This window comes from Xenopus tropicalis, chromosome 4 (assembly GCF_000004195.4).
Source record: "Xenopus tropicalis strain Nigerian chromosome 4, UCB_Xtro_10.0, whole genome shotgun sequence".
Taxonomy (NCBI): Eukaryota; Metazoa; Chordata; class Amphibia; order Anura; family Pipidae; genus Xenopus; species Xenopus tropicalis.
In genome coordinates, this window is record NC_030680.2 from 115,674,840 (window position 1) to 115,702,598 (window position 27,759).

Here is a 27,759-nt window from a genome sequence, read left to right on the forward strand (position 1 = left end):
TAATCTCCCCGTGTGCCAGAGCCCTAAAGGTGGCTATATACTGCTAGATCCACTCATTTGGCGATGGATCTGAGCCTGATTTGTCCACCTTGTGCAACGTGATGATGTGGTCCTCGTCCAATTGGATTTTTAAACATGCCCAGATGATATCAGGCCACCTTTACTCTCTGGATGTTTGGGATATGTCCCTATTGGTCTGCATTGCAGATATAACATGTCTCAATTCTGCTCAATGCAATGCAGTCTATTTATATACCAGATAAAAGCACACATTTTTGAGACATTACAGAAAAAGTAAATAATTTCACAACCTGTATTTGGATATACAGTATTTTTTTTTGGTGTCATTTTATCCAAAGCCATAAGATTTGTTTATATCATTTGGTTCACATATGATATGCAGAAGCTTTTTTGTTGTTGTTTTATTTTTAGGAGCTTTGTTCTTTAAATATAGCATTAATCACCTTGGCTATATTTGACTCAACATGGACATGACTACGTTCTTGTGTGACTTCATCTTCTCCATTGCTGTTTAAAGACTCCCTGAGCTGAGAATAAACTATAGCGCAGTGCACAGGAGGAAACTGGCATTTAACAACAAAAAAAGTGCATGTTAAAAGGCCACAACAATTATGTATTTAGAACATGCCAATAATATTTCCATACTAAAAAATAAAGGTGCGATTACACAAAATGTAATACAGGTATGAGGCTTGCTATCCAGAATGCTTGGGACCTGGGGTCTTGCGGATAAGGGATCTTTCCATAGTTTGGATCTCCATGCTTTTAAGTTTACTAAAAAATAATTTAAACATTAATTAAACCCAATAAAATTGTTTTGCATCCAATAAGAATTAAATACCTTAGTTGGGATCAAGAACAAGGCACTGTTTTATTATTACAGAGAAAAAGGAAATTATTTTTAAAAATTAGAATCATTTTTTTAAAATGGAGTCTATGGGAGATAAAAAATACTTGAAAGGTCCCCAAACTCAAATGTGCACTTATTTATTAAAAGCCTTGGATTTCGAAAACTAAATTGTGAATAAAATCCAGAGCACAGCGCAATAGGATTCTACTCATTATTTTCAATGAGTCTGCCAACCAAAAAAGCCCAAATTGTAAAAATCGCTTGAATTCTGCTAGTATAACTCCCATTGACTTCTGCATAAACTTACTAGCTTTAAGATGCCAAATTGTTACATTTGAGTTTTTCAAGTTTTCTGTGCTTAATAAATCCTGAAAAATTTAAGTTTTGGTAACTCTTATTCAAATTTGTGAGTTTTAGCTAAAAAACCTCAAATCATGTTAAAGCTGTTAGTATTTTGCTGTGGTCCAAAGGAACTCATTGCCTATGTGTATGGGCACAAGAATACAGATTATAAATACAATGTACAACAAACAATATGTTTACTTTTAACAATAGTATGTAGCTGAGTGACTACGCAATGCCCTCCCCTGTAGTCATAATAAATCACCTTTTATGCCCTAGGAGTTGGGGAGTAAATGGCCAATCTCGTTTCCTGGTACAGATTGTGTAGCTGGCTGCCTGGGGATGGCTCAACCCGTCTTTTGTTAGCATTTTATTTATACTATGGTTATAGCTGAGGTGACCTGAGGGAATGGTTGTTAATGAGATTTTGCATTTACTTTTAATTTATAACATATTGCATAGGCATTTCTGCACAGGGTCAGACTGGGGGGGGGGGGGGTGCAGGGCCCATTGAGGCTGCTGCCCTGGGAGCCCCTTCACCCCCCCATGGGCCCCCACATCAGGGATCCCTGCTGCCTGCAACCACCCCCATATGTGTACATTATATTTACATTAGGTGCAATCAGGGGAGGAAGCTCAGGTAGTGCCAGTGGGGATCAGGTCTGGGTCAGCTTGGCCCACCAGATTTTTCCTGGTGCCCCACTGGCCTAGTCCTGAGCTGTTTCTGCATGTTTTTCAGCTGATACTGGTGTAATAAACATTTTATCAGGGTTGGATTCCACCTTTCAGAGAACACACCAGGGGTGCCATCTATTGGATGTAGCTGGAATAATATCAAGTTTTATTCCAAAGAAACAGGACTTCAAGCGATTATTCCTGTTTCAGCACAGCAGTGACCAACTCACGCATTTTGTATGCTATTCAGCTCAGCTCTTGAAAATTTCATGCCAGGGATAAAAATGGAGCCTCAAACAGAAGTACCAATAGATTGCTTGTCACTACAATAGATTGCTTGTCACATTTGAACATAAGTTTTCTGGGCTCTCTGCCAAAATACTTATCTAATTAAGTTTAAAAAACTTAATATCATTTTGGCGTTCAGTGCTGGAGATCAAAGCGAAATAAGGGACTTTTCAATAAGAATCCAAGACTGTGGGCAGAGGTTCCTGTTTGGGCCTGGGTCTGTTCCGCTAAAATTTGGACAGTTGGGAAGTATAACTGGGCCCTATGTTGCTTGAGCAGTTAAAAAAAAATACAGAACCCAAACTCAACCTATTTAACTTTGTTCACCAACTCCTTGGATGTTGCTCCCAATGGCCTTGAAGGAAAGTTTTGGTTGCATAAAAACCCAATATAATGCCAAACAGAGCCTTCTGTAGGCTGCCAGTCCACATACGGGCTATTAAATAGCCAATTATTGCTCTTATTGGCACCATCAGGAATCATTTTCATGCTTGTGTTGCTCCCCAACACTTTTTCCATTTAATGTGGCTCACAGGTAGGTTGGGAATCCCATTTTTGTGACCAAAACCACAGCCAAGTAGACTTGTAAGATCAGAGAATGCTTAACAAAGAAGGTTCAGATTAGGTAAAGGCTGGGCATATAGACAATATATTCAATGCATGCAGGGGGCATGTAGGTTTTTGAAATCTAGGCCAACCGTGGCTAATATGAATGCCAGATTGTACGAATATAAACACTATTTATTGAAGGTCTATATACATTCAGTGCACCTACTGACAATGGAAAACCCTGGACATTGCCATTTTTAAGTCAGACACTGGAAGTGGCACAATCCTCATTCCGAATTTGTAAAAACAAACACTCTATAGCATTGGTTTTTCAGTTGACACAACTTGTAGTGTGTCTGTAATTGTGTTGACTTCTAGGCAAAATACAGCACTGTGAATAAAAAAAAAAATTGCAGTTTGCATTCACAAGTGCCCCTTTGTGACTAGTACATTCCTTATATACAGAATATTTTCATGGTCAACATACACCTGTCTTTAGCATGTATACAATAAGATGCAAAAATAGTTTTGAATGATCTTATGACAAAAAGAATCCTGACATAATCCTCCAGCTGCTAGGAGCAGAAATATACAACATTTCCATAGTCACTGCTGTTAGCCCTTTATAAGCTGCAACCATTTCATCTTCAACTAAGGACTGATTAGTAAAAATGGGTCAGTGAGCATTTGCTGTGACAATTACTGTTGGAGCCACAATGGCTGGAGAGAAGGTAGACATCAGCTAGAGCCACACATTCACGGATACCCAGCAATATTCATATGGAAAATAGCTTTATTTACAGTAACTGCATATTTGAATTTATTCATAGAAATGAGAGCTGGCTTACTGGTCATACTGATGGCTTAAACAGTAACAGACCAGGCCAAATGGGCAATCTGTGGATTGTGGCAAATGCCAGAGGGACTGCAGTAAAATGAAATGGTATTTAGTAGCCTGGTGGTGGACTGATTTGTACTTGGAATGCCAGCCCATTTTCACTCCAAGTCCAGACCTGCTTTAGACCCTGGACTCGCTCCTCCACTGAGAAATGCGGCCTACAATATGTTCAACATACCCCTTGTCTTTGCCTTTACTTAGATGCTGTGCTTGTATCTGCTTGTACATCTCTATGTAGCCCATATGAATGCTACAACATTATTAATGCAATAATTCCACAAACAAGAGGCATCTGAAAGGGTGGACATAGAGGTTTTTACTGTGCACACATCATTTACTATTACATAAAGAACCAAGTGCTGACTGATTTGGCAAACTGAGAACACAAAGAATGCAGAACCAAACATTACAAAGTTACTGAGAACGCTGTTACAGGCCTGGTCAGTAAACACATTATTGCAGTTATGGAGGTCTATCATCTCTTTCTGATAATTTGTTTCCTAATCTGTTACACAACAATTACACAGTAACAGGGATTAGTGCTGAGTGACAGTCTGTTCAAGATCAGTATAATTTAAGTGATGTGAGATATGTCAAGTTTACGTGTTGCTTGGTATTTTCCTAGGAGGGTTAATAAGACAATCACTGTAGGACAGACTTTCGAGTACACCCAATTTTAGGTTTAGGTTAAACAGGTAAATGTGTCTTGATTAGGACAATATTTAAAACTACTACTAGTTTTAAAATACATATATAAAAAGATATGGTCCATACAAAAATGTGTTTAAACCAAACAAAAATGTGTGTTTTTGCAGATGTTGAGGATATACCAGAACATCAGGTGCTAAATAAATACAGCCCCTAGCATTGCAGGGGAACTGGGAATTGTGCAGGTGCTATAGATCTTTGCACCCTCAGGGGTCTGAGGATGATGAGATGTGTGTTACGGGAGACCTTCAACATTTCTTATTATTTAGCCTTGATAAATTTAAAACAGCCACCTTCATCTAATTCTGATGCTTTTTAGGAAGTTTCCTAGTAAGAGATCAGTGAGCTAATATATTAGTAAATATAAAGTTAGAAAAGAAGCAGTGCTTTTCAGTTGTTACCCTACCTTCAGTAGCTGGCTCAGAATGTGTTACTTCCCATACCAGTTCTATTGGGATTGGCTGCATGGTACTAGCCAGCGTTGTTAAGGGAAACAGGCTTGTCTTTAAATTTGCCTTTTTTACCTCCATGGCATAGGAGTGGGTAGGAAATGAGCAGGAGGAATTGAAGGCAGGCATGTAGAAGTCATGCTTTGGAGATGGCAGCTGCATGGAGCAGGGGGAAGGAGGGAGAGTGCGGAAAAGAAGCCAAATCTGAAAACGGCAGAAGGAAAAAGCAAACACTACAAGACAACCATAATGGTTTTACATTTTCAAAGAGACATCAATCAAGCATTTTGTCTGTGTATCTTTTAGTTGTAGTTTTGGTTGCCACCTTTTTGGGGAAAAAATGCAGTCCTTTCTACATTTTTATCCTTCCCCTATAAATAACATTGGCATTAAGCATAATTTTTACTGGCAAGGCCAGTAAAATACCGGCCAGTTGGCAACCCTATTTTTACTGCGTTACTGCTTCCATGGGTGAGATTAATACTGTGTGTCAACATATTGCCACCTCTTGTTTATTATGTGGGGTGGGGCAGGAAAAACAAAATTAGCAGAATGGGTGGTTATTTATTAATATTAAAGAGGAATGTTTAAATTCAAACTATATAGGCAGAAAGCACCAGGATGAGACACCAACTATGTGTGGATATTGCTGGCTACTATTGCTCAGAAGTGAAGTTGGCTGTAGTGGCTCTCTAGGCAAGACATCTCCTTCAAGCAATGATGCAGTAACCCAAAATTGTAAATCATTCAGCTGCTCTACTTTATATAAATACTTTCAATATAAGGAACTGTCATTTCTAGCAAAAATGTCCCCAATATTCTAGTGGAGAATATTAAATTAATTAAATATGTTGTTCATTTTCTCAACCTCACTTTTTCAATGCTGCAACCTGCAAATAATGTAGCCATGCTGTTTGGCAGAATGGAGATCACTTGAATGGGGATTTCTCCTTAAAAACTAATTTCACTAAGTGGCAGATTTATTAATATGTGAGATGAGAGCTCACTACAGAAAAACTCACGACTTTCTATTGATTGCTATGGGTTTTAGAAGTGTATTTATCAAATGGGGAACTCTAACTTTCATCCATATATAAATACACTTCTAAAAATCCTAAAGGAATGAATAGAAAGTTGGTGATTTATCTGTGGGAACCTCTAATCTCAAATTTTGAAAAATCTGCCCGTTAGTGGTACATACACCCTGACCTCAAAATATGGGACTCTCAGCATGTGTGACTTGTTCTGATTGAGAGGAGCATTGTCAGGTTAAGGGAGATTACATATAATTTGTTAAATTCTAAAATAAAATATACTGGGTAAAGTAGTATTTTGGAGAAAAAGTTTTACCTTAAAGCTCTAAATAAATCTCAAAATATCCCAGTCTGATAGTTTGTAAACCTCCCCATATAAAATAACTATTATTATCATTTTAAATGGTGCCAACATGCTACTCAGTGCTATATAGACATTGCTTATTATTCCCAGGGGTCCCTTCCCTGTGGGGATAACAGTCTAAGGGCCCTACCTTACACACTAAGGTCAGCTTCATTAGGAGTACCTGGAGAAACCCAGGAGTACCTGCAGAAACATACAAACTCCTTACAGATAGGGTTTGAATTGGAATAGAACTCAGGACCCAAGTGATGCGGTGCTGCCCAAAAGATCAATACTATTTTTGCTAAAGAATTATTAAACATACACAAGTGGGGTTTTTTTTTGCTGTGAGAGTTCCCTATTGTTTAGCTTCCTGTGCATTATACACAACTTTTCTAGTTAACTGTTAATGCTGAATGGCACAAACCCTGTTTAAAGAATTACAGTTACAATACAACTATTGTGCATATTAGAAAAATGATAAAGTGCAAAATGAAATGATAATCATAAATGTAACAAACTCATTGATAATTGGCTCCAATATCAAAGGAAGGAACCAGAGGTCCCCTTTCTAAGCATAAGTGGTGCTTTGCAAATCATGGCAGGAATAAGTATGTTTGTACATTGGAATGATATACTCTTTGCAGCCGACAGTGATATAGGTAATGGGTAGTTTGGTTACTAATCTGAATGGTATCTATCAATCTACATGTACTAATGAATTAAGGAAAGCCTGCCAAATAGGCATGAATGATATGCTTTCATATATAAATGGCTAGGTGTGAAATGACTAAATTGCAATATTGTGCTCCTTCAAGGCAACAAGTCTCCAAGGGCTAAAATGTGAAAATCTTCTATAGAAAGTGTAATAAATAGCACAGTATTTTCCAGCTGCCTCTGCCTCCCTATTAGTATGTGGTATTGTGCAGTCCATGTAATCCAGGTCTGTTCACTGTTATCAGAGCTGCAAATAATGGACTGCACTATGACCACATTGTTGTTCCAAAGGGTGAGGCACCAAGTGTAGGCAGCCCAAGGATGGAAAAGGCCCTAGACAGTAATTGAAGTGTCTGCCATACACACTGCTGTGAGGATCCGAGATAGACATCAAGGTATGAAATATACCCGGGGTTCATATGTTGCTGTCATGTGATTCTTCATTTTCTGCACTGACAGGAGGGAGACCACCATTTTCATTTAGGCGCTTGGCTCTGTAAGTTTCATAGTGAATGTTGTGGGTCACTTCTTTGAGATCCTGCAGATGGGTCCTGAGAGAGACAGATATACAAGCACAATAAAGTATAATGTATAGTTTTAAACTGAAACTGGAAAATGATTAACTGTTTGACAATGTAGCTAGGACAGCCTTCGTTTTCAACAAAGAGATGAATAAAGACAGTTTGACATCTATTTAGCCGGTATAACCTGCAAATATACCAGACCCATAGTTGTTATTGTATTAATATTATTATTATCAATAATAATAATAAATTATAAAGAGACTACATATCCCACTATTTATGCACACATTAAGCAGAACAATAAATTAACAGAACAATTAATAAAAACATAATAGAGTTACATTAAATATTATTATTAATATTAATTAATACTTAACGCATAGTTTTATGCGTTAAAAAGTGTTCGTTAATAAATTAACGATTCATGAATAATTTTTCCATGACTCATATCGCATGCGCAAAAATCTCAATTATTGCAAAGCCTTATGTCCATCGCATTGCGATAATTATCTAATAGGAATAATACTAACACATAATTCACAGACATATTTTAAGCGTTAAAACCATGAAATATTGCGGTAATTTGTGCTAATAGTAACACCTACTAGGAGTGGGCGTTACTAAAAAAACATTGCGGTTCGTGAGCGTTTGCGAAGACAAGATTTTGCAGTCGGATTTTTGTTAGATTGTGAAGAAAATCAAGTATGTGTTCGCCCTAGAGTGATGTATGCTTGAGTTTTTAGGGAACCTGTCATTTTCAAAACGGTTTCAAGTAACGGTTACGTGCGCAACAGCATGCGCTAATATCGCGTGCTATGAAATAACGTATAAATATATTTCGTGCTTTAAAATATGTAATTGCAACATAAATAACGACAATAAAATCGCTTCTTAATTCAGACAAGTGTCTTTTTTGTGAATTGTAGTAGTGGGTGGTTTGACCAAGCGATTGATGAGTGGAGAAGAGAAGGTGGAATATATGAAGAGAAGAGATTTTGTGAGGGGCAGATGAATGAAGGGCTTATATATATATAGGTTATACGAAAGAGTTTATACATTATTTTATTTTTATGTGAATCCACATTACGGATTTCAGCAATAAGGGGCCCTGTTCTCTTGGGGAGAGATGAATGTTATGGAGGCCAAGTAGTAGCAGGTTGCAGTAATCCAGGTGGGATTAGACGAGAACAAGCTTGAGGTTTTTTTGGTGATTTTGCAGAAGAAATAGTGACAGATTTTACAGAGATGTTAATGTGGTCAGAGAATAAGAGAATCAGAAAGAAGAGTCAGAGACAACCCCCAGACAACGTGCTGACTTGTCAGGGTTAATGAGCGTGCCACCAATAGCGATAGTAAAGGGGGGGAATAGGATCAGGCTTAGGTGGAAAGATGATTAGTTCAGTTTTTGTTGTGTTCATAAGGTGGGGTTGATTCATCCAGTTGGAGATTGCTAAAAGGCAGTTACAGATTTTAAGCTCAGCTCAGCTGAGTAAATGAGCCCCAGAGTGTATAGGGAAAATAGACTAAGTACAGAGCCCTGCAGCACCCCTCATCCTCTCATAGGCGATGAGGTTTTGTTAGTGTAAGAGGAAGTGAATGACGAGCAGGTCGCTGTTTTTGCAGTCCCTACTGCGAAACTAATAGTCCTGCAACTGGAATTAATGCAGTTTAAAAAAGCAAGAAAGAGAACATAAGACATAAGAATGGGCTAGGGGGATAGAATAGGAAGAACTACAGGAACAGGAAAAATTAAGATAAAGTAGGAAAAACAAGATGGTAAAAAGCAGGCAAGACTTGGATAAAAACACATAATTGACAACTGTAGGGTTACAGAATAACTCACCTGATAACAAAGTCCCGCAGCAGAGAGAATTCACAGTGAGCCAGGTTTTCAACTGTAGATGAAAGGAGAAACATTTACTATACAAAGAGATCTGGTTACAACTACATTAGAGTATGTGACAACACTAAGGGGCAGATTATCATAAGGTAAATTTAGTGCATAATACACAAAAACTCTATTCATTGCTGTGGGATTATTGGAAATGTATTTATCTAATGTATTTATGGTGAGTTCTATCATTCACCAACTAAGAAAAAAACTCTAGGAATACCTTTGTTTCTCCTTTATAAAATAAACCCCCAGTATGTTCTTTTTATGCCCCTTTATATATTTATATAAACTGATTACATTCCTTTCCTCCAAGTGTAAATAATGTTGAAATGATCAACCTGATCTTTAACATAAATCTTTCAAACTTATTAATTTTTGGCGATCCGAAAGTCAAGAAATTTTCGTACCGAACGATTGTAAACAGTGGCAGAAACTTTCTGAATTTTTCGCGCAAGTGTACGAAAAAGTCACGCAAGCGTGAAAAAAATGGTGAAAGTACGCTCGGAGCAGAAAACCTAACTGTGTACAACAGATTATTCACTAAAAAAAGGTACAACTGTATATAAAAAGAATAATATATGGCCCTTCACTTATTGGCATTTTTCCAGTTAAAGTAGCTATGCCATCTCCATTTTGATATAGTGTAGCTTGGTTATAGGCTCTTACCTTCAACAATGCCCCAGGGGGTTTTACGACCCAAAACACGCTTTCCATTTACTTGGTATTCTTTGTCACTGCCAACTACAGCAAAGGGCATGCTTTCCTGCTGTAGAGAGAAATAGTTCACTGTAGAAGGTTTAAACAGTAATATTTGTAGGTATATCACACTGATAAACACGCTGCAGCACTCCGATTCAGTGTAGAAAGTGTTTATTGTGCCAACAAACCAGGCTTGCACCCAACACTACAACAAGCGCACAGTATAGTGAAGCATTATCCCTTTTTTGTAATGTTAGGTATATCTTTATTTAATATCTCAAAGTTCCTGCACCAGTGTAGATAACAATCGCCATATGAAATAAAAGACACATATTGGCCCATTTACTAACCAACAATTTTTTTTTAAACTCAAATGGAATTTTTAGAGCTAAAAGTCACAGAGAGAAAACACTGTGACTTTTCCAGGATTTACTATGTGTCTAAATGGCTAAAAATTTGAATTCCACAACTTGCCAGGTTAAACTTGCGAGTTCATGTAGAAGTCAATGGCAAAGGTCCCTTTATTTTTACTTGAAGTTTTTTCTTTTGTCTCAAAACTCAAAAGGGGTTCGCTTGGTTTTGTCCGAATATCCCAACTTTTTTGAATTTTCACAGCAAAAAAAGTTTTTTACGATTTTCTCGCAGCCACTTTACATAGTGACATTTTTTAGTAAATATTAGACATTCGGGGGGAAAAAAGAGAAATTATGGAGTTTTACTAAATGCATCTTAGTTTTCCAAGTGCAGTAACCCATAGCAACCTATAGGATTTTTTGTTTTTAAACAGAAGACCAGTGTATGCTACCTGCTGATTGGATGCTATGGTTTACTAGGCCTGAAGAAGGGTAAATAATACTCCTCCTAACTCCAAAATAGGCATTCACCCAGTTTCTGGCTCAACAAACAAATACATTCTCAACTAAGTTTAATAAATCCATCATGCTTGTTTGTGCAATTAGAGTTTCTTGCTTCTAATAGCTTTCAAACCCCAGCTCTTACTTACCCGAATTTTATCATTCTCTGTTTTATCTTCCAAGTCATCATCAAACTCTTTTTGAGGATAGAATTCAATGCCATTCACTTCTAGCTCCTTCCGAACCTGTGGCCACCAAAACATTAATAAAAGCTATTACAGTTTTTCAATTAGATCTATTACACTAAATACTAAAGTATATTCCTTCTGCTAAAACTCTACAGAATTGAAGTTACTTGAGTAAGTAAAAGGAATTAGTCTCTGTGTTCATTGTTCTGTACATTTAACATAAATATTGAAGTTTTGTGGTTATTACAGCTTCTGGGCTGCACTGATATTGGGGTAGTACTCACCCTTTGCTTAAACTCTGTTTTCTCTTCCAGGGTCATGGTGTCTGCTTTGGCAATAACAGGAATAATGTTGACAACCTTACTGAGGTGCTTCATAAATTCTAGATCAAGAGGTCTTAAGCTGCAGGAAAGATTCCAAAATGTTCAGTTATATCAACCCCTTCAAAAACATTAAGTTAAAGCTATGTTAATGGGACATAAGACTTTAACTATGACTTTAACTATGACTGTCCAAGAAGGGGAACCATCACACACACAAAAAAGCAGGGTAAAAAATATTTTAAAAAATTCTCTCTCCCTACTTTTCACTCCAGTGGCATTTACCCAAAGACTTATATAAATCTAACAGTAGAGTAAAACAGAAAAGGTTACTGTATTAGGATTTTGTATTAAGATTTGAATAGGTTCTATCTGGGGATATTCCAGTATGTACAGTATCCAGTGCAGGTTTAATTACCCTTTTTACCACTAATAATGTCAGGCCAGGCAGTGGTACAGGCAGTTTCCATAATTTCCAGTGGGGAGCAGCACAGGAGATATTTGGTTTGCACTGTCAGTTGGGAAAATGCCTGGTTTGAGATTAGCCATACAGTGTTCTTGGTGCAAAGTGCAGCACCATCAGGAGCATGGTAGCCCTGTCCTTACCACTAGCTATAGGGCGGGATAGAGGGCGCTTATGTGCCAACCCCTGGCACCGCTAATGAACAGAAAGATTCTGAAAGCAGGCAGGGCAGGGGATAAAGTGTGAAAAACAGCCTGATTTTTTCTCATTTGGAAAAGAGACTTTTAATTTTGTAGGGGAAAAGTTATGCCTATGTGGACGTACGAGTGTCCTGTAGGAGAAATGAAGTACAGGCAGCAGTGCACGCGAGTATCTGGGATACGTTTCTTCCGGGCAATATTCACCTCCTCCTTAAGGAACTTCTCATACTGCTCATTGATAAACTTTTCAATAGGCTCCCAGCTGCAAAATGAAACAGGATGAAAACACAAAGTACAATTTACAGTATAGATCAGTAATGCTCAACCTACAGCTTCACAGAACTCGCAATAGCCTTGTTCAGAGGTGCTTCCAAACAATATCTGAAAGGCTGCAGGTTGCTCATGCTTAGTTAAATCAGCACATGCGTAATTATCATTAGAAACAGTATATGTATATACATCCTATATTCCAGAGAGAACTTTCAGCCCTAAACTTGCAGGACTTATGCTCCCAGCATTCTTACAGCTGTCATAGTGCAACCTAGCTAAAAATGTAGCTTTAAAATATCCAAATTAGTGTTCTGTTGCTTCTAAGGTAGATCACACAGGGCCTTGGCCAGGTGATTCTTGATTGTAAATGTGACAGCAAAGGGGCCTTTAATTTGTTGGTGTTTATGATTAAAGTAATTTGGCTATTTACAACGTACAAATGAATATCTCCTAAGGGATACAATTTACACCGCCGTTTGCTGATACTGTAAAGTCTCTTGGGTGAATGCAGTGAGGCTATTTAGACAAATGCCTCATAAGATCATCTTTGACAATACTCATTTGTTCCAATAAGAGTGGCATCAGTGTAAACCTATAGACTTGTCTGTAAGATGGTGGGGGGGGGGGGTCCTCGACCCTTGCCTCATCCTATATCATATATTTTCAGAAATTTGTTCAGGGAATCAGTTTTAACAAGTAGGGATAAAGGTAATACAGGGTTGGGGTGCAGTGAGAAAAAAGGTTCTATCAGACCCCCATTCACTATAGCATGCAGTCAGTGGCTTGGGCATGCAAAGGGTAGGGGAGGCCCTATTATTCCCCAGTTAGAAGCAGGCCCAACTAAAATGCAAACTGGGGTGAAAACATCAGCCATATAATTTCCTTTCATGTAAATTCCTTTTTGATTATTTTCTTAATCCTGCTTTTGTGCAATAATAAAACAATTGAATTCTGAATGAATGAAGCATTAGGAAAACCTCACTTTAATAAACTAGACCTGCAGTATGAACTGTCACAGTAGCTTTCATGTGAGTCGTTGCAGCAAAATATCCAGTGTGAATTCATCTTTACACATGTACAAGCAAACAGTGTTTAGAAAGGAAAAGTTCTAGGCAATATAATCAACTGCATGACTGCAGCTACTGAAGCTTACATATAAAATGGACATGCTTACCAGTTTTCATTATTAATCTGGTCCCCAAACCCTGGGGTGTCAACTACTGTGAGCTTCATTTTTACTCCTCCTTCTTCAATAACTGGCAGAAATAAGAGTATAACATTTTCATTTTTACTATTATTAGACAGTTATTAGTGCATGACATTAAGCACTATGTGCTTTGGGATATTACTGAATCTGCTGCAGGGAGTACAATGCACCACTTTAGTCAATGACCCCCTTTGTGTTTAGAGTTACATTAGGGCAACACCAATAGCCAAGTCACCCAACATGACCCACTGGTCTAACTTAGGTTACTAAGCCACACAGCAAACTTTTTTTAGGACCACTTAAAACCCCAGTAAGGGGGATAATACATTAAATTTAGGCCTTATACACTCCTGGGTCTCTCATTAGTCACAGGGTTTAATTTCCCTGTTATTATCCCCTCGTATATGGCACTATCTTATTTAGCTAACCCTGGTTAGTAGATAGCTACTGTACATCAGGGTTTGTTGCTGGCAGAGGTGATGAGCCCCTGTGATATGACTGATAATGTAGGAGAGATGCTCAAGGCAAATTATCATATCATTTTTTTTTTCATATTTTTTTTTTATCATATCATATTTTTAAGTGGACACAATTTCACTTGTATTTGAGTTAGAATTGAACAAGTCAGTGTAGTGATGGGTGAATCTGTCCTGTTTTGCTTTGCCAAAAAGTTTGCAAAGTGGTGAAAGTTCGCAAAATGCATTGAAGTCAATGGGCAACATTTTTTTTTTCTGCAACATTTTTTTTTAACAGCCATTAGAATCTATGTGCATTTTTTTTGTGGCAAAACCTGGCAAAAAATTTAGCTTGTCACTACGTAGCACCTAAAACTGCAGCCTGGAATTGCAGTTCCCTCTGCCATCATCCTAGTCATATTTTATTATTTCAAAAATGCCAACAGATTCATGGATTATATGAGCACAAGGTCATTCGAAACAAGGACCTACCATGGCTGATAGATTTGATTTCCACTGTCTTAGGTATTTTGTCATCCCGACTCCAACCTGCAGATTTTCGACTCACTTGGGATTTAAAGAGTGTGTTCACCAGTGTAGATTTTCCCAAGCCACTCTGTCCTGAAAAGAGACACATAAAACACTGATAATTTATAAATGACCATTGACCTTGGTCACATGAAGCCATTCTTCATTTGTTTCCATCTAGGTATGGTGGGATACTACCTTCACTGACCAGATCAGCTACACAAACTGCACTGTAACATCAACAATATCAATCCAATAGCTAATTTAGTGCAAACAACTAAATGATCAGGCATGATGAACCAGAACTCTGTTAAATCTATTAACCTCCTTCAGTTGCTGTAAAAAAGCATATGTAAAAAAGTATTGTCCTGTGTAATAAAAATTCTGAGTCAGTATTGTCTAACTAAAGGCCAATGGGACATTATGTGATGGTCAAGAAATGTTTATGTCTGTGACCTGGTGTTTGAAATAGACAAGAGAAGACCATGTTTGGAAAAGTCCTGCCAGTGAAGAAAAATTGGAATTAGGCTGAGAGAGTTGATCTCTAATTGTGAACTGTGAGTAACTAGGTATTAACCTCGTGGTGGTCCATTGCCTGGGAGCTACAATCTCAAATGTTAGAGACTGTTAAATATTTTTGCTGCCTTGTGAAGAAATACCCTCGCTCATGTGTGTTTGTTTTGTGGAATAAATTAAAGTTTGCATTTCTTGTGTCCATGTCTCTTATCTGCTTTAGAAGTCTGCTTGCCCAACATTTTAAAATCAAATGATCAAACCTCTCTAGGAATTAACTAACTTCTTTTTAGTCCAATATGATATTAAAATCTGGCCTCTCAACGTACAGTGTAGTAGATAATTGGACCTGAAGTCAGAGGAAATGTTCAATGTGCAAGACTGGGACCCACATAAAAGTATTACATGCATTCACATAACAAAAAAAAAAAAAATTTCCACATTTACAGTCAGTACTATACATAATAAATATTTCTCAAACAAGCAAAACAATGCAGTACCATCATAGTGCAGTGTGGATATTAACTAACATCCAACACACTAATATGTTTCTATCTTCTTTTATGCCTGAAGAACACTTACCAACAACCATAATATTAAAATCGAAGCCCGTTTTCATTGTTTTCTTACGCATCTGCTCAATAATTGTGTCTATGCCAATGTAACCCAAAAGGTTGGGGTTCATGCCCACTGGCTTCATGGGCACTGCTGGTTTGGGTCGAGTTTCCGGGACAAGTTCTGACATGACTGCTTCTGCTTTATTGTCTGCTGCTCCTGGCAAGGCAAAAACAAGGTTTTGCTCAATGGCATCTAAAACTATAAATCATATATCATTTTAAGATTGCTATTAAGTACAGAGTACAAAGCTGTAGATATTATTTTATGATGGATATAACTGACACCCCAGTAATTCATTAGGAGATGGAATGGATTGTTGCTATTCCAGTATACCAGCCCATCCAACCTGAGTTCAATGAATTGAGCTGATCATCTGTTAGATTGTAAGCTCTCACGAACAGAGTCCCTATGCTATAGTCTCCTAACAATATGCAATTGTAACTGCATCCTTTCTGGTAAAATGTTTATATGTATGGGTAAACTATTATGTCATCTATTTGAGGGAGATGATGGCTCTATAATAATAATAGCATACTTTTTCCTATTGTGTTATTCACAAAAAAAAAACTATGGTATTTATAATTTCTTGATCTAAACAGGGAAAAACAATTTACTGTTCACTGGTAATCTAAATGTCTACCTTTCAAGGGCCAAACATGGAACAGCTACTGTACAAGAAATCACAAAAACCATAGATTTAAACTAGTGATTAAAACAAAAAGGCAAAAGGTATGGCACACTGTGTGTGTTTTTTTGCATTTTTTATTGTGTACATTTACAGCACAACAGGATAGGTAAGTGTTTAAAAGGAATGACAATAAAATTGTCATCGAAGCAGCAAAGCCAACAACACCAATGGGCTTCTAAAAACATGTAAAACTGTATTTACCATTCTCTTATTTACCAGAAAATTACAATTTTATTTACTTATTACTATAATTATGAACTGGCTTGTACTAAATGAAAAGTGTGATGAATCAAGCAAAGCTGACTACAAGTACTCCAATGTTTTAATGCAAAACAACATTGCACACATTTCTGAAATTTTACCAACAGCAAAACAGATATTTGTACATTTTTTAAAGTTGTTGAATATTATTGTTTTATCTGGAACCATTCTGGGTTAAGTCTCCATTAAATACATTCTTGTAAATCCCCAGTCCAAAGTACGAATTGTGTAAAATTTAAATAAATAACTAGGACATATTGTTGATATATTCTAAGCAAAATAAGTGTATTATTCAGCCAGAAACAGGCCCCCGGAGCAAGGGCTCTTGTCCTTTTGTCCTCTTGCTCCAGTTTCTGCATTTGCAGACACAAATTGTACTGTGTGAAAGCACATTTCTGTCATCACGGACCCGGGGGGGGGGGGGGGGGGGGAGGTTAATGCTGCTGAAACTTAACAGTGTGATATAAAAAAATCTATGCTTATATAGAGATGGACAGACAGAATCACAGAAATAATTAACAAATATCTCAGCTATCATACATCAGACAGTTTAAATCAAATGCACAAACTTTGGTAATGTAATAGGTGTAATCTGTGAGACCCTCTATTATAAAACAAACAAGGCCACATTACTACCCACATAAATACACACAGGCATGAAACCAAGTCCCCCCCATAGACTTATCAGACATAGATACACTATACATGTTTGGTGTTGCCCACTCCTTTTGTTCAAGAATTCCATCTGTTTGTATAGCGTGCACCAATTATATACAGCCATGTCATCAAAATGGATGCTACACACTGCATAAAACATGAATGAAATACTGAATACAGTGGAAATACCATATGTTTATGAAATCATATCAGAACAATTTTGGGGCAAAGCCTCCAGGCACTTAGGTTGAACTATATATAGCTACATGCTAATAAAGTCTGGATATACGAGCAGTGAATGAAGGATACCCTGAGCATAGTGTTAATAACTTTCTTCTGGACCAACATTAGTTGAAGAGAATTTTGAAATGTTGTACTTGTTTTTTAAATCAAGAGTTTGTACCACGTGTTAAGCAATAACACATGCTAATGGACTTTAAGAGATGGACTTTAAAAAGGCTGAAACTATTCAGACAAAATGCCTCCCCATGGAACTGTAAATCCACTGGTGCCTTTGACCTCTGTCTGTTGTCCTTCCTCTGTTAGATGAATTACTGTGACTTTTCTGTGTGCCTCTGCAGATGACTTTCCCAGTGTCCTGTTGTGTAGTAGGTACTTGCTCATTGTCTGATTCCCACTGTCACATTGTATCCACAAGGCTCCTCTCTGTATTATAAGAGATGCCCTTCTCTTTGCTTGACTCTGTCTAACTCTGTCACATCAGGCATTTTTTAAAATCAGTAGCAGGATGCACCATTTCAGTTTAATTTCCTCTGTCACATTTAGTATCTAGAATGCTTTTCCTGGTAGGTGGTGCTGATGTGGATCTGGCCCACTGTGTCACTTTACATCACAGCATCACACATCACATCAGAATCATCCTATCACATATTTGGCCTTGTTTTCATCATATCTCCAGGGCTTCTGTCTACAGAATGAGGCCCATCACATCTCTCTCAATCACATTATGTCCAATCTCTCCTCTGAGCAGTATAAGGATCTTTGGCTCTGTCTGACTGTCACATTGCATCCAAAGAACTGCTTTGTCTAGTATTAGGACCTTCTCTTTGTCTTTCCTTCTTCCCCTGGCATGTTAAATCCTCAGGGCTCCATGCTGATCAGCACCATGTTTATTATGCCTCATATTCTCATTTTCACAACAACATTATTATGTGCATATATAGAGTATTCTATCTATCTATCTATCTATCGATCTATCTATCTATCTATCTATCTATCTATCTATCTATCTATCTATCATCATCTGAAGGCTCCTGATTATCACTTCCCCCCTTTTTCCCTAATATTATCTCAATATTTGTCTCCATGGAAATTCTGTCTCACCTTTCTATTTTGATTTTCACTATCTCTATCCTCCTTTCTCGTTTAAGCCTCATTCTCTCCCCTCTCTTCACCACCTGTCTTTGGTTCTTTGTATTTCTCTCTTTGTCTTTCACATTCCTCCTGTCTCCCTGTGATCCATACAATTCTGCTTCAATACAATAAGCATTAGCACTAAGCATGGTTCCTCAGTGATGTTGTTAGCATGTAGTTGGCACCATGCACCCCTCAGCTGGCTGCATTTGCACACAGGCCCTTACCTTTAAACATCAGTCCTGTGTGTTCAGCGTTGGTGCTGGCTGTCTCTTTCTCTCCCTCCTTTGATCTGTTTTCCCTCCCCTGCCTCCCCTCCCCTACTCTCCAGCTCAGGCAGAGATGCTGCTGCTTTGTTCACGTGACATGAATTCTGAGCATCCCAACGGATTCCCTACAGATGCTCAAAGACAGGAGGTGGATGAAGGGGAGAGCAGGGGATGCTGAGAGACAAGGAATCATTTGGGATAGTGTAGGAAGGCCAGAGGGAAGATTGTATATGTGGGGGGTGTAACAGAGCAGTCGGAAAAATGAGTAAAGATGTATGGCTACATATGATGCTGAGATAAATATTAAATATAACAAGAAACTGTGAAAAATGTACTGAGACGATTAGAAAAGATTGTAACCATGTTAGGATTATGTTAATCTGAAGAGGATATATGAGATTTAGATCTATTGTGACCTGGTATTTAAGATAAAGTTTGAAATGATTGAAATTGGATAGCAGATGTTTATTACTGTATTTCTGTCTCACAATGCTTGCTTAGTGAGGACATTTTTGTTAATTTTACAATAAAAAAAAATTGTTGTAAAAGTAAAAAAAAAAAATGTATTGTACAGGTATGGGACCTGTTATCCAGAATGCTCGGGACCTGGGGTTTTCCGGATAAGGGTTCTTTCTGTAATTTGGATCTGCATAACTTAAGTCTCCTAAAAATCATTTAAATATTGAATAAACCCAATAGGCTTATTTTGCCTCCAGTAAGGATTAATTATATCTTAGTTGGGATGATGTACAAGGTACTGTTTTATTTTTACAGAGAAAAAGGAAACCATTTTTAAAAATTAGAATTATTTGCTTATAATGGAGTCTATGGGAGATGGCCTTTCTGTAATTCAGAACTTTCTGGGTTTCCAGATAATGGATCCCATACCTGTACAGAAGAAAAGTAATCAAACTTGAAGGACAATGGATGCCTAAGACCATATTACTTACCTAAAGGGAGAGAGTAGCAATCAGATGGAATGGATACACTGATAGCAGAAATTAATAGGGGAGATTAGAAGTAGATGGCGTAACTCCAACCTTTTCAAAGTATCCCTTCTGGCCAAGCAAAAGATCCAGTGCATTTACTTAATTCTTTGGTAGTATTCTTTCATTTGTTTTCAGAGCAGAGACAAATGGAGAGTTGGAAATGTTGGAAGGCTGGGCCGCCAATTTAGTAAAAACATAAACAAAACAGGAAATGCCAGCTTGTGACTTTCCAGCTGTTGTAGTTTAGGTTCACAGAATGAGCTTTAGATGAATTTTTAAACATTGAAATATATCCTTTGTACTTTTTATAATGACATTTACTAGCGATAGGAGCATCCCTGACATTGGGGGCTCCACTCATCCTGTCTGACCTGCTCACTATCCATTTTTATGTTAGGCAGCCATTGGCACACAAGATACTGTATTAGGGTAGGGAAATGTAATATACAGGACAACATATATCCTATTGCAAATTATAAGGATGGTATCTTATTTCTTCTTTTGGTCTTAAATATCACTTATATGCAGATGACATCCAGATATATTTAGACACCCCTGCACTAACCACTGATGTTCAAACCCAGATTGCTAACTGCCTCCTGGCTATCTCCTCCTGGATGAACCGACGCCACCTCAAACTTAACCTAGCTAAAACAGAATTTTAGCCCTTCTCCTCATTTCACCATTACTATTGACAGCATGACCATCAACCCTGTTAATTCTGCACACTGCCTTGGGGTTATCTTTGACCAGTCCCTCTCCTTCTCTAACCATATTAATAACACTGCCAAAACCTGCCGCTCCGCAATATTGCCAATATACGCCCCTTTCTTTCACAAGTAACAGCTAAAACACTAATCCATGCCCTTATCCTATTCCCTGTGTATTTATACATATTTATTGTATTTATTATAACACTTGTCCTGCATGTGTGTAGTTTTGTATTTTGTAAGATTGTACAGTGCTGTGTATCCTTGTAGCGCTTTAGAAATAAATTTATACATACATACATACATACATGATACAAGTTACCAGAGTTCTTGCTTGCGGCCTTGTGCCTATATAAGGTCAAATTCCTCATTGACATCTCATATCCAATTAGTTTACAGTTCGAAGTACACCAGACTTTATGTATGTAACAAAAGCTAGATTGAAATGTAAGAGCAAAACCTGTTTGATACAAGAACACTACATTGTAAATACTATATTCACCTATGACTGATTTTGAATTTGATGTTTAACCAAGAGTTAAAAGGATTCTGTCATGAATTTTAAGATACTTTTATGATACTTTTTATTTCTAAATAACACTGTTTACACTGCAGATAATTCACTCTACCATTCAAAATGTTATTCTTGAACCAACAAATATATATATTTTTAGTTATAATATTGGTATGTAGGCAGCCATCTCAGTGCATTGTGCCCGATTCGGAAGATAGAATAGAAGATAGAATAGAACTGCTTTTAGAAGACCTATTGTTTCTCTTACTCCCATGTAACTGGAGGAGTCATGACTTGGCTGAGCCGGACTTGGTTATTTTACTATTGAGTGCTACATCTACCATTAGGTGGGGCATGGGAGCATTTTTAACAATGCAACTGTCAGGAAGCTTGTTGCTCCCTTCCCATTGTTCTGCTGATTGGCTGCTGGGGAAAAAAGGGAAGGTGATATCACTCCAACTTGCAGCTCAGCAGTAAAAAGAGATTGAAGTTTACATGGCTGTGGGCACCTGGAAAATGAAGAATATAGCTAACCCCACATAAAATTTCACTCCAACTTGCAGCTCAGCAGTAAAGTGTGACTGAAGTTTTTTAGAGCAGAAGTCACATGGCTGAGGGTACCAGTTAAATTCTGAATATGTCTAGCCCCGTGTCAAATTTCAAAATGAAATATCAAAAAATCTGTTTGCTCTTTTAAAAAACAGATTTCATACGGTATAAGGCAGGAGTAGCTCTCCTAAAGGAAAACTATACCTCCAAACAATGTAGGTCTCTATAAAAAATATTGCAAGCAAACTCGTATGTAAAACCCTGCTTCATCTAAATAAACCATTTTCATAAAAATATACTTTTGATTTTAGTATGTGCCATTGGGTACACCTAAATAGAAAATTGTCATTTTAAGAATTAAGGGCCCCGCCCCCTAGGATCATAGGATTCACAGTGCACACGCACAAGCCAAGGCACACATACATGCTAGGCCCCATCAGCCAATTATTGGACAGCGTTCTGCCTTTTGCTCCCACACTACTTCCTGTTACAGTTAGAGCTGCATTATTTCCTGTCAGCTGATCTCTGAGGGAGCACACAGCCCATCACTAAATGGTGGCTCAAGGAAAATGGTGTAAAAGAGCAATATTTACTGATATGTATATCCCAGTTTAGTGAGATTCTTTAATAGGTCACTTAATATAATATAAACTATCTGTTGGTTCATTCTGGGGGTATAGTTTTCATTTAACTGATCTATTTTAAAAACAAAAAAAAAAAAAACATGTTTTCCTGTGACAGTATTCTTTTAAGTTTTAAGGGAAAAAAAAAAAAGAATTTCTAGAAAGGAAAAGTAAAGGGGCGAAATATTATAACACAGCAGGGAAATAATATTGCAGGCAAGTAACTTACCAAGATCCCATGAAGACATTGGCTCATCAGAGGAATAAGACAACAGATCAAGAGCGGAGAAGGAAAGTCCTTCAGAAAGTGTGTGGACAAGTATCTGAGATGGGGCAGTTTGCCTTCCTTTTTCTGCTGTAGATACAGTGCCTCTTCCCCTCCACAAATGGTTTGTGCTCTCTTCCTTTGGGAACTCAATTGTCTCATCTGAAGGCCATTTCTCCCTGGCTTGGTTGGTCATAGGTAGCGTTGGCCAGATGTCTCCCTGTTTCGTTGTTGGAATTACAGAATGACCCGAATAGCGAAGTGGGGATTTAAGGGTGCTTGAGTGCATTGCACTTTTCTGATTTTCCATAACCTTAAATAAATAATAGAAAGTAAAATAATAAGGATGAGCTTTAATAAGTCTGCAAAATACTTAAAACCTCTGCATTAATTTTTACCTGTCACCAATCTTGAACCACTCTGACTTGTATATGTTCTAGGGATGCACCGAATCCAGGATTTGGTATTCGGCCAGGATTTATCGGTAGAGTTTGGATTTGGCCGAATCCACGGTCCTGGCATATGCTAATTAGGATTTGGAAGGGTTAATGTCGCTGCATAAACACAGAAGAGTAACATTTTTCGCCGCACAAATGCTAATTAGGATTTGGATTCGGTATTCGGCTTAATTCCTTGGATTCATCAGGAGGCATCCCTGATCAAGAGGAAAGTTGGTAGGTTGTAAGGGGCACTGAAAAACTATATCTTCATGTGTTCTGATGATAAAGTGACATCATCAGAAGTGGCGGGGGTAGAAATGTTTAAAGGAATTAAATATAGATAGTATAAATTATATAATACAGGTACTGGACCTATTATCCAGAATGCTCTAAGAAATAAGAGAAAGGCTCAAAGGATCATATTAGACTTATTCAAGTAATAAGGCACTAATTCCCAGGATAAGTGAGTTTTTTTAAGGCTAATGAGATTAGTCGCTGTGATAATTTTCGTATTTTCCTAACAAACGATTTTCCACAAATCCAGGTGTCATATTCCCGCCCACAATTAGAAATGACTTTCAGTGTAATGGGGAAATCGCAGCGACTTTCTGCTCAGTGGGTTTTACTTTCAGCGATTCCAATAGTTTTGAATAACAATGCTTTCTTTGTAAGCTCAAAAAGGCATCTCATAGCGATTCAGAGCGATAAGCGATTTGAAGTAGTATCGTCGGTGTAGGTACTGGCGATTTATATTCTTCTCTATGTAGAGACAAAATGAGCTACTTGTTGCTGAAAATTGCTTTTTATAAATAGCAGCGACTAACCTGGAAGTGGTTCAGTAAAATCAAGCAGCGGAATGTTGTACTTGAAAAAGTAAAATACATTACTTTATTTGTTAAAAAGTCTTAGTCTCTTCAGCCATATTCTACTATTCAGAGAGAAAGGTCAAACTAAAAGATGAATGGAGACATACAATATTTGTGCCCCACCCATGAAAAATATTTACAAGCAATTACTATTGAATTTCTGTTGGATGAGCCGCAGACACATTCTGACATTTCAGATGTTCATACACAATAGATGAGGTAAAAAAAACTTTGAGTTTCTAGTTCCTTGTAGCGATAATGCTAATGTAAAAAATAATAAAGAAAAATGTAGGAATGTGAAATACAAACAATAATAAATAATAATATCCTAAATATCCACAAATTGTAATTGTTAAGCTAATCAAGCAACAATTTGCTGCTACTATTTTCTGGCTAGTGTGGACCCTTACAAAACAAAAATGCAAAAAAACAAATAGAAAAGAGTGCTATAATGCCCGAATAAATACATTTACAATAGTTTATCTCAAATACTACTGCATGTTATACCACACACACACATATACATTTTAGTTAGTCCTAGCAGGTTTTAGCCTATAAGGGGCTTGATGCCCAACTTTTTGTTTTTTTATCTATTTTAAGCTAATAAAGATCATCCTGCATTTATTTCTATTATTTTATATATTTTTTTATATTTTCTTATATTATTTTCTTTTGCAAAAAACGCCTTACAGCCATTTAAGTTTCTCCTTTTATCCAGGAGCAATCACTTCTAGTTGATCCAGAGCAAGGCATAATATACCTGTTCCCAATCTGGCGCAGAGAGGGAAGAAAATTCTTCCTGACTTCAATTAGAGATCTATATAGAGATCAAACTATTCATGTACTTCTAACATTGGGTACATTTTCACTAAAGCAATAACTCATGAAAACCAATGATTTGCTTTCATTATTCTTACTGTAACTGACTATAGAAAGCCAGGAATGTACTGAACACCACATTTATGGATTTGGTCAAATACAGAATCCTACACCAAAGTTTTGACATTATACTGATCAGAGACTGGCCCCTTATTTGCATGTTTAAATTAGAAAAATATTAAAAATTGCAGCAATTAAGAACTAAACATGTTGTCTATACTTGTCTTTAGCTTTAAAGTCACATTACTTTATGGGTTTGGTTTACGTTTGGCTAATCATTTAGTATTCGAAATTGCCTTAATCCGGAACCATATCCTTGACTTGGTGCATCCCTACCTGCAACTGTTGAAGGGCTCAGTCGCCTGAAGTTCTCTCGCGAGGCAACTTCAGAAAGACAAAGATGTCTTTAGAAAAACAAAGGGCCGCGTATGTTTTCCCACTGGCTGGTTTAAAAGCATTGGCAGGAGATTAGTTGCCTGTGGTCAGGGTCAGACTGGGGGTGTGCAAGTCCCACCGGGACTGCTACACCAGGGGCCCCCACACACCCTCTGGGGCCCCTGCCAGCCCCCTTTTCCCCTGCAGACACACCTTATACTTGCTGCAATTGGGGGAGGGCAGGCAGGGATCAGGTCTGGGGGGTCCACTGGGTTTTTCCCTTGTGCCCTGCTGGCCCAGTCCAACTCTGCCTCCAGTAGAGAAAATTTATTGGGAGTGACTAATTTCCTTGTCGAGTCATTGCCTTAAAAGAATGTGCATTTATTCTAAAAAGGGTGAAAAGCAAAAAAAAAAATATGTATGTTTAACTCAGAAATAAGAAAATGAATCATTTTACAGCCTATGCTTACTGAATGTGTCGCTCTTAGTATGTTAGTATTGTACACAGTGGAGTGAGCAATCTCAGTATTCACACAGATATGTTTGTCAAACTATGCACTACCAGTAAGTAAGGACAGGGAGGGATTGCTAAACTTGGCACCCCTAGGCCAGCTGCAATTCATGCCATCTGTACAGCAACACAGCCACCCCTGCCCCCTACCCCACACGCAAGCCTGTCCACTTTTTAGTTTTTTTCTACCTGCCAGTGGGGACTGGTTGACAAGAGATAAAGGAGATCTCAAAAACTTTAGTCCCCAGAGGCAAATGCAGCTAGATGGCATGCCCCTCATTTTCTGCCTTCCTAGGCCCAAGCCCACAAAGTCTGGGCTAGTAAATAAACTACAAGCTGGGTTAGTACTGGAGAATAAATCAGCATTGCTAGGAACAGCCTTGTTGATGAAACATCTCACAATCCTTGTTTCTGGTGACCATACTACTAAACTAGTTAAGAAAATGTTCTCAGAGGTGTAACCACTAAACACAAGTAAAATAAACTCTGTACTGGTTTTATAGCACAAGCCCAGAAAAAAATGTTTGCAGTGTTTTGGTGGCCAAAATCCAAGACTAGTCCTTAATGAAAATAGGGACACTAAACATATATTGCTCACTGGCATCATTAAAAAAAGGGGACATATACAATTTTAACAATGCACTAAACCATGTGGGTTAAACCTTTGGGTTCAAATATGTCCATAACTGCTTGAAAACTGTGCTCTACCCAGCCCTTTTGCTAGCTTCTGGTTTAGACTCTTCAGTATGTGGCTGGGGCCCCTGGCCCTGATAGACTTCAGTAATAGAGCAGCTTCTACTTAAAGTGCAGTGAATATGCATAGGGTGGGTGGGGCTTTGCGATGTCACAGGCAGTCCCTTCCTGCTCTGCTCCCTCCCCCCCCCCAGGAAACTAGGGAGGGGTTTCCCTGCTACTGTTGAGTAAAGCCTGTCAGTCAGTGCTGTGACCACTTCCTGTGGGAGATTGAAGTGACACTCCCATCTTTCATTTCACTCTGGCTTCTGATTAGAGAGGTTGTGTATGCAGCTCTCATATAATGACAGTTTTAGGAGGTAAAATGCTTTCAAAACATCTTTCTTTCTGCATCACTTCACATTTTGAGGGAGTATGAATATTAAAACTGAATATGAAATTTATATAAAATGTCTCCTTTAAGCGCTGTAACATCGCTGCTTGGAATGTCACCCTGCGACAAATCCATAAGAGACAACTTAAAGGTCTCAATGAAAATGTGTTCCCTACAGAAGTGACAATAATAGTTTGACAGATGGTGGCGCAGTAGTATACAAGGGAATGCCCTCAACTGTCAGTGCACTTGAAAGTGAAGGCACCCACCAGGAGTGAGACCTTCCAGCAGATTAGCAACAGAGCTGCTGTAGAGTTGAAGATACATTTTAACCACTCCAGTAGAAGATTTTTCTCAACATGGTGGAAAAATACAAACTGCAATCTCACTTTAAAGCTTTTACAACTGGAGCAATGTACAAGGTACATCAATCTCATGTTACTATGTTATTAAGACTGTCTTGAACTTTAATTGTTACTAAACTGGAGATTTCAGGATCCCTTAGGTAATAAGGAAATGCAGAAAATTGGGACACCTTTATAATAAGACTTCAAACAAGTAATTTCTATGTAACTTTGATAATCACTATGTTTTTTTATTTGCAAGGGTTCCCAAGAGGTCCAGTTGTACCATATTTATACCTTAGACTTAGATCCAGCTTTACTTTTTGAAGGCAGTCGGCAAGGAGAATGCAATCTTGGGGCTGTAGCCAAAGTGTTTTGTATCCTTGGTGATGTGAAATGATCCTGTCTTCTCAGCAATACTGGGCTTCTTAGCCATGCATGTTGCAAAGTCTTCTCCTGCAAGGACTCAGCACTGTGGGATGGGGATGTAGTGTCCTGCAAAAGGCCAATAGGTGGGAAAGTATTTATATCCAAAGTACCATGTTCTGCTGCTGATGTTCTTTTAGAAGGCTGAATGAAATTGTCCACATATATGTTAGGCAACACAATAGAAGCCTGGGATTGATGTGGACTGAATGTCTTTGAAGATTTAGAAAGTGGACTGGGCAAACGTGAAGAACGAGATGGTAGTTGAGAACGAGGGATTCCTGTTGCTCTTCTGCTGCCCAAAGGAGATGTGATAGCTGCCCTCTCCATATCCTAAAAGTAGATT

General features: G+C 37.9%; 1 protein-coding gene across 2 annotated transcripts; it reads right to left on the reverse strand.

Annotated features, from left to right (window-relative positions):
* Positions 1-6,616: 6,616 nt before the first annotated feature.
* Positions 6,617-27,759, reverse strand: septin3 (septin 3). 2 transcript variants are annotated; one of them, XM_012961466.3, is made up of 11 exons: positions 27,285-27,759; positions 22,471-22,819; positions 15,572-15,763; positions 14,441-14,569; positions 13,461-13,542; positions 12,141-12,278; positions 11,318-11,435; positions 10,995-11,090; positions 9,959-10,058; positions 9,242-9,293; positions 6,617-7,425 (listed from the first exon to the last, which is right to left on the reverse strand). In XM_012961466.3, the coding sequence occupies exons 1-11, from the start codon at positions 27,741-27,743 to the stop codon at positions 7,290-7,292; spliced, it is 1,851 nt and encodes a 616-aa protein (XP_012816920.1). In that variant the 5' UTR covers positions 27,744-27,759; the 3' UTR covers positions 6,617-7,289. The 2 variants fall into 2 exon arrangements, with proteins under 2 accessions (XP_012816920.1, XP_002934768.1); XM_002934722.5 differs by lacking the exons at positions 22,471-22,819; positions 27,285-27,759 and adding an exon at positions 18,815-18,915.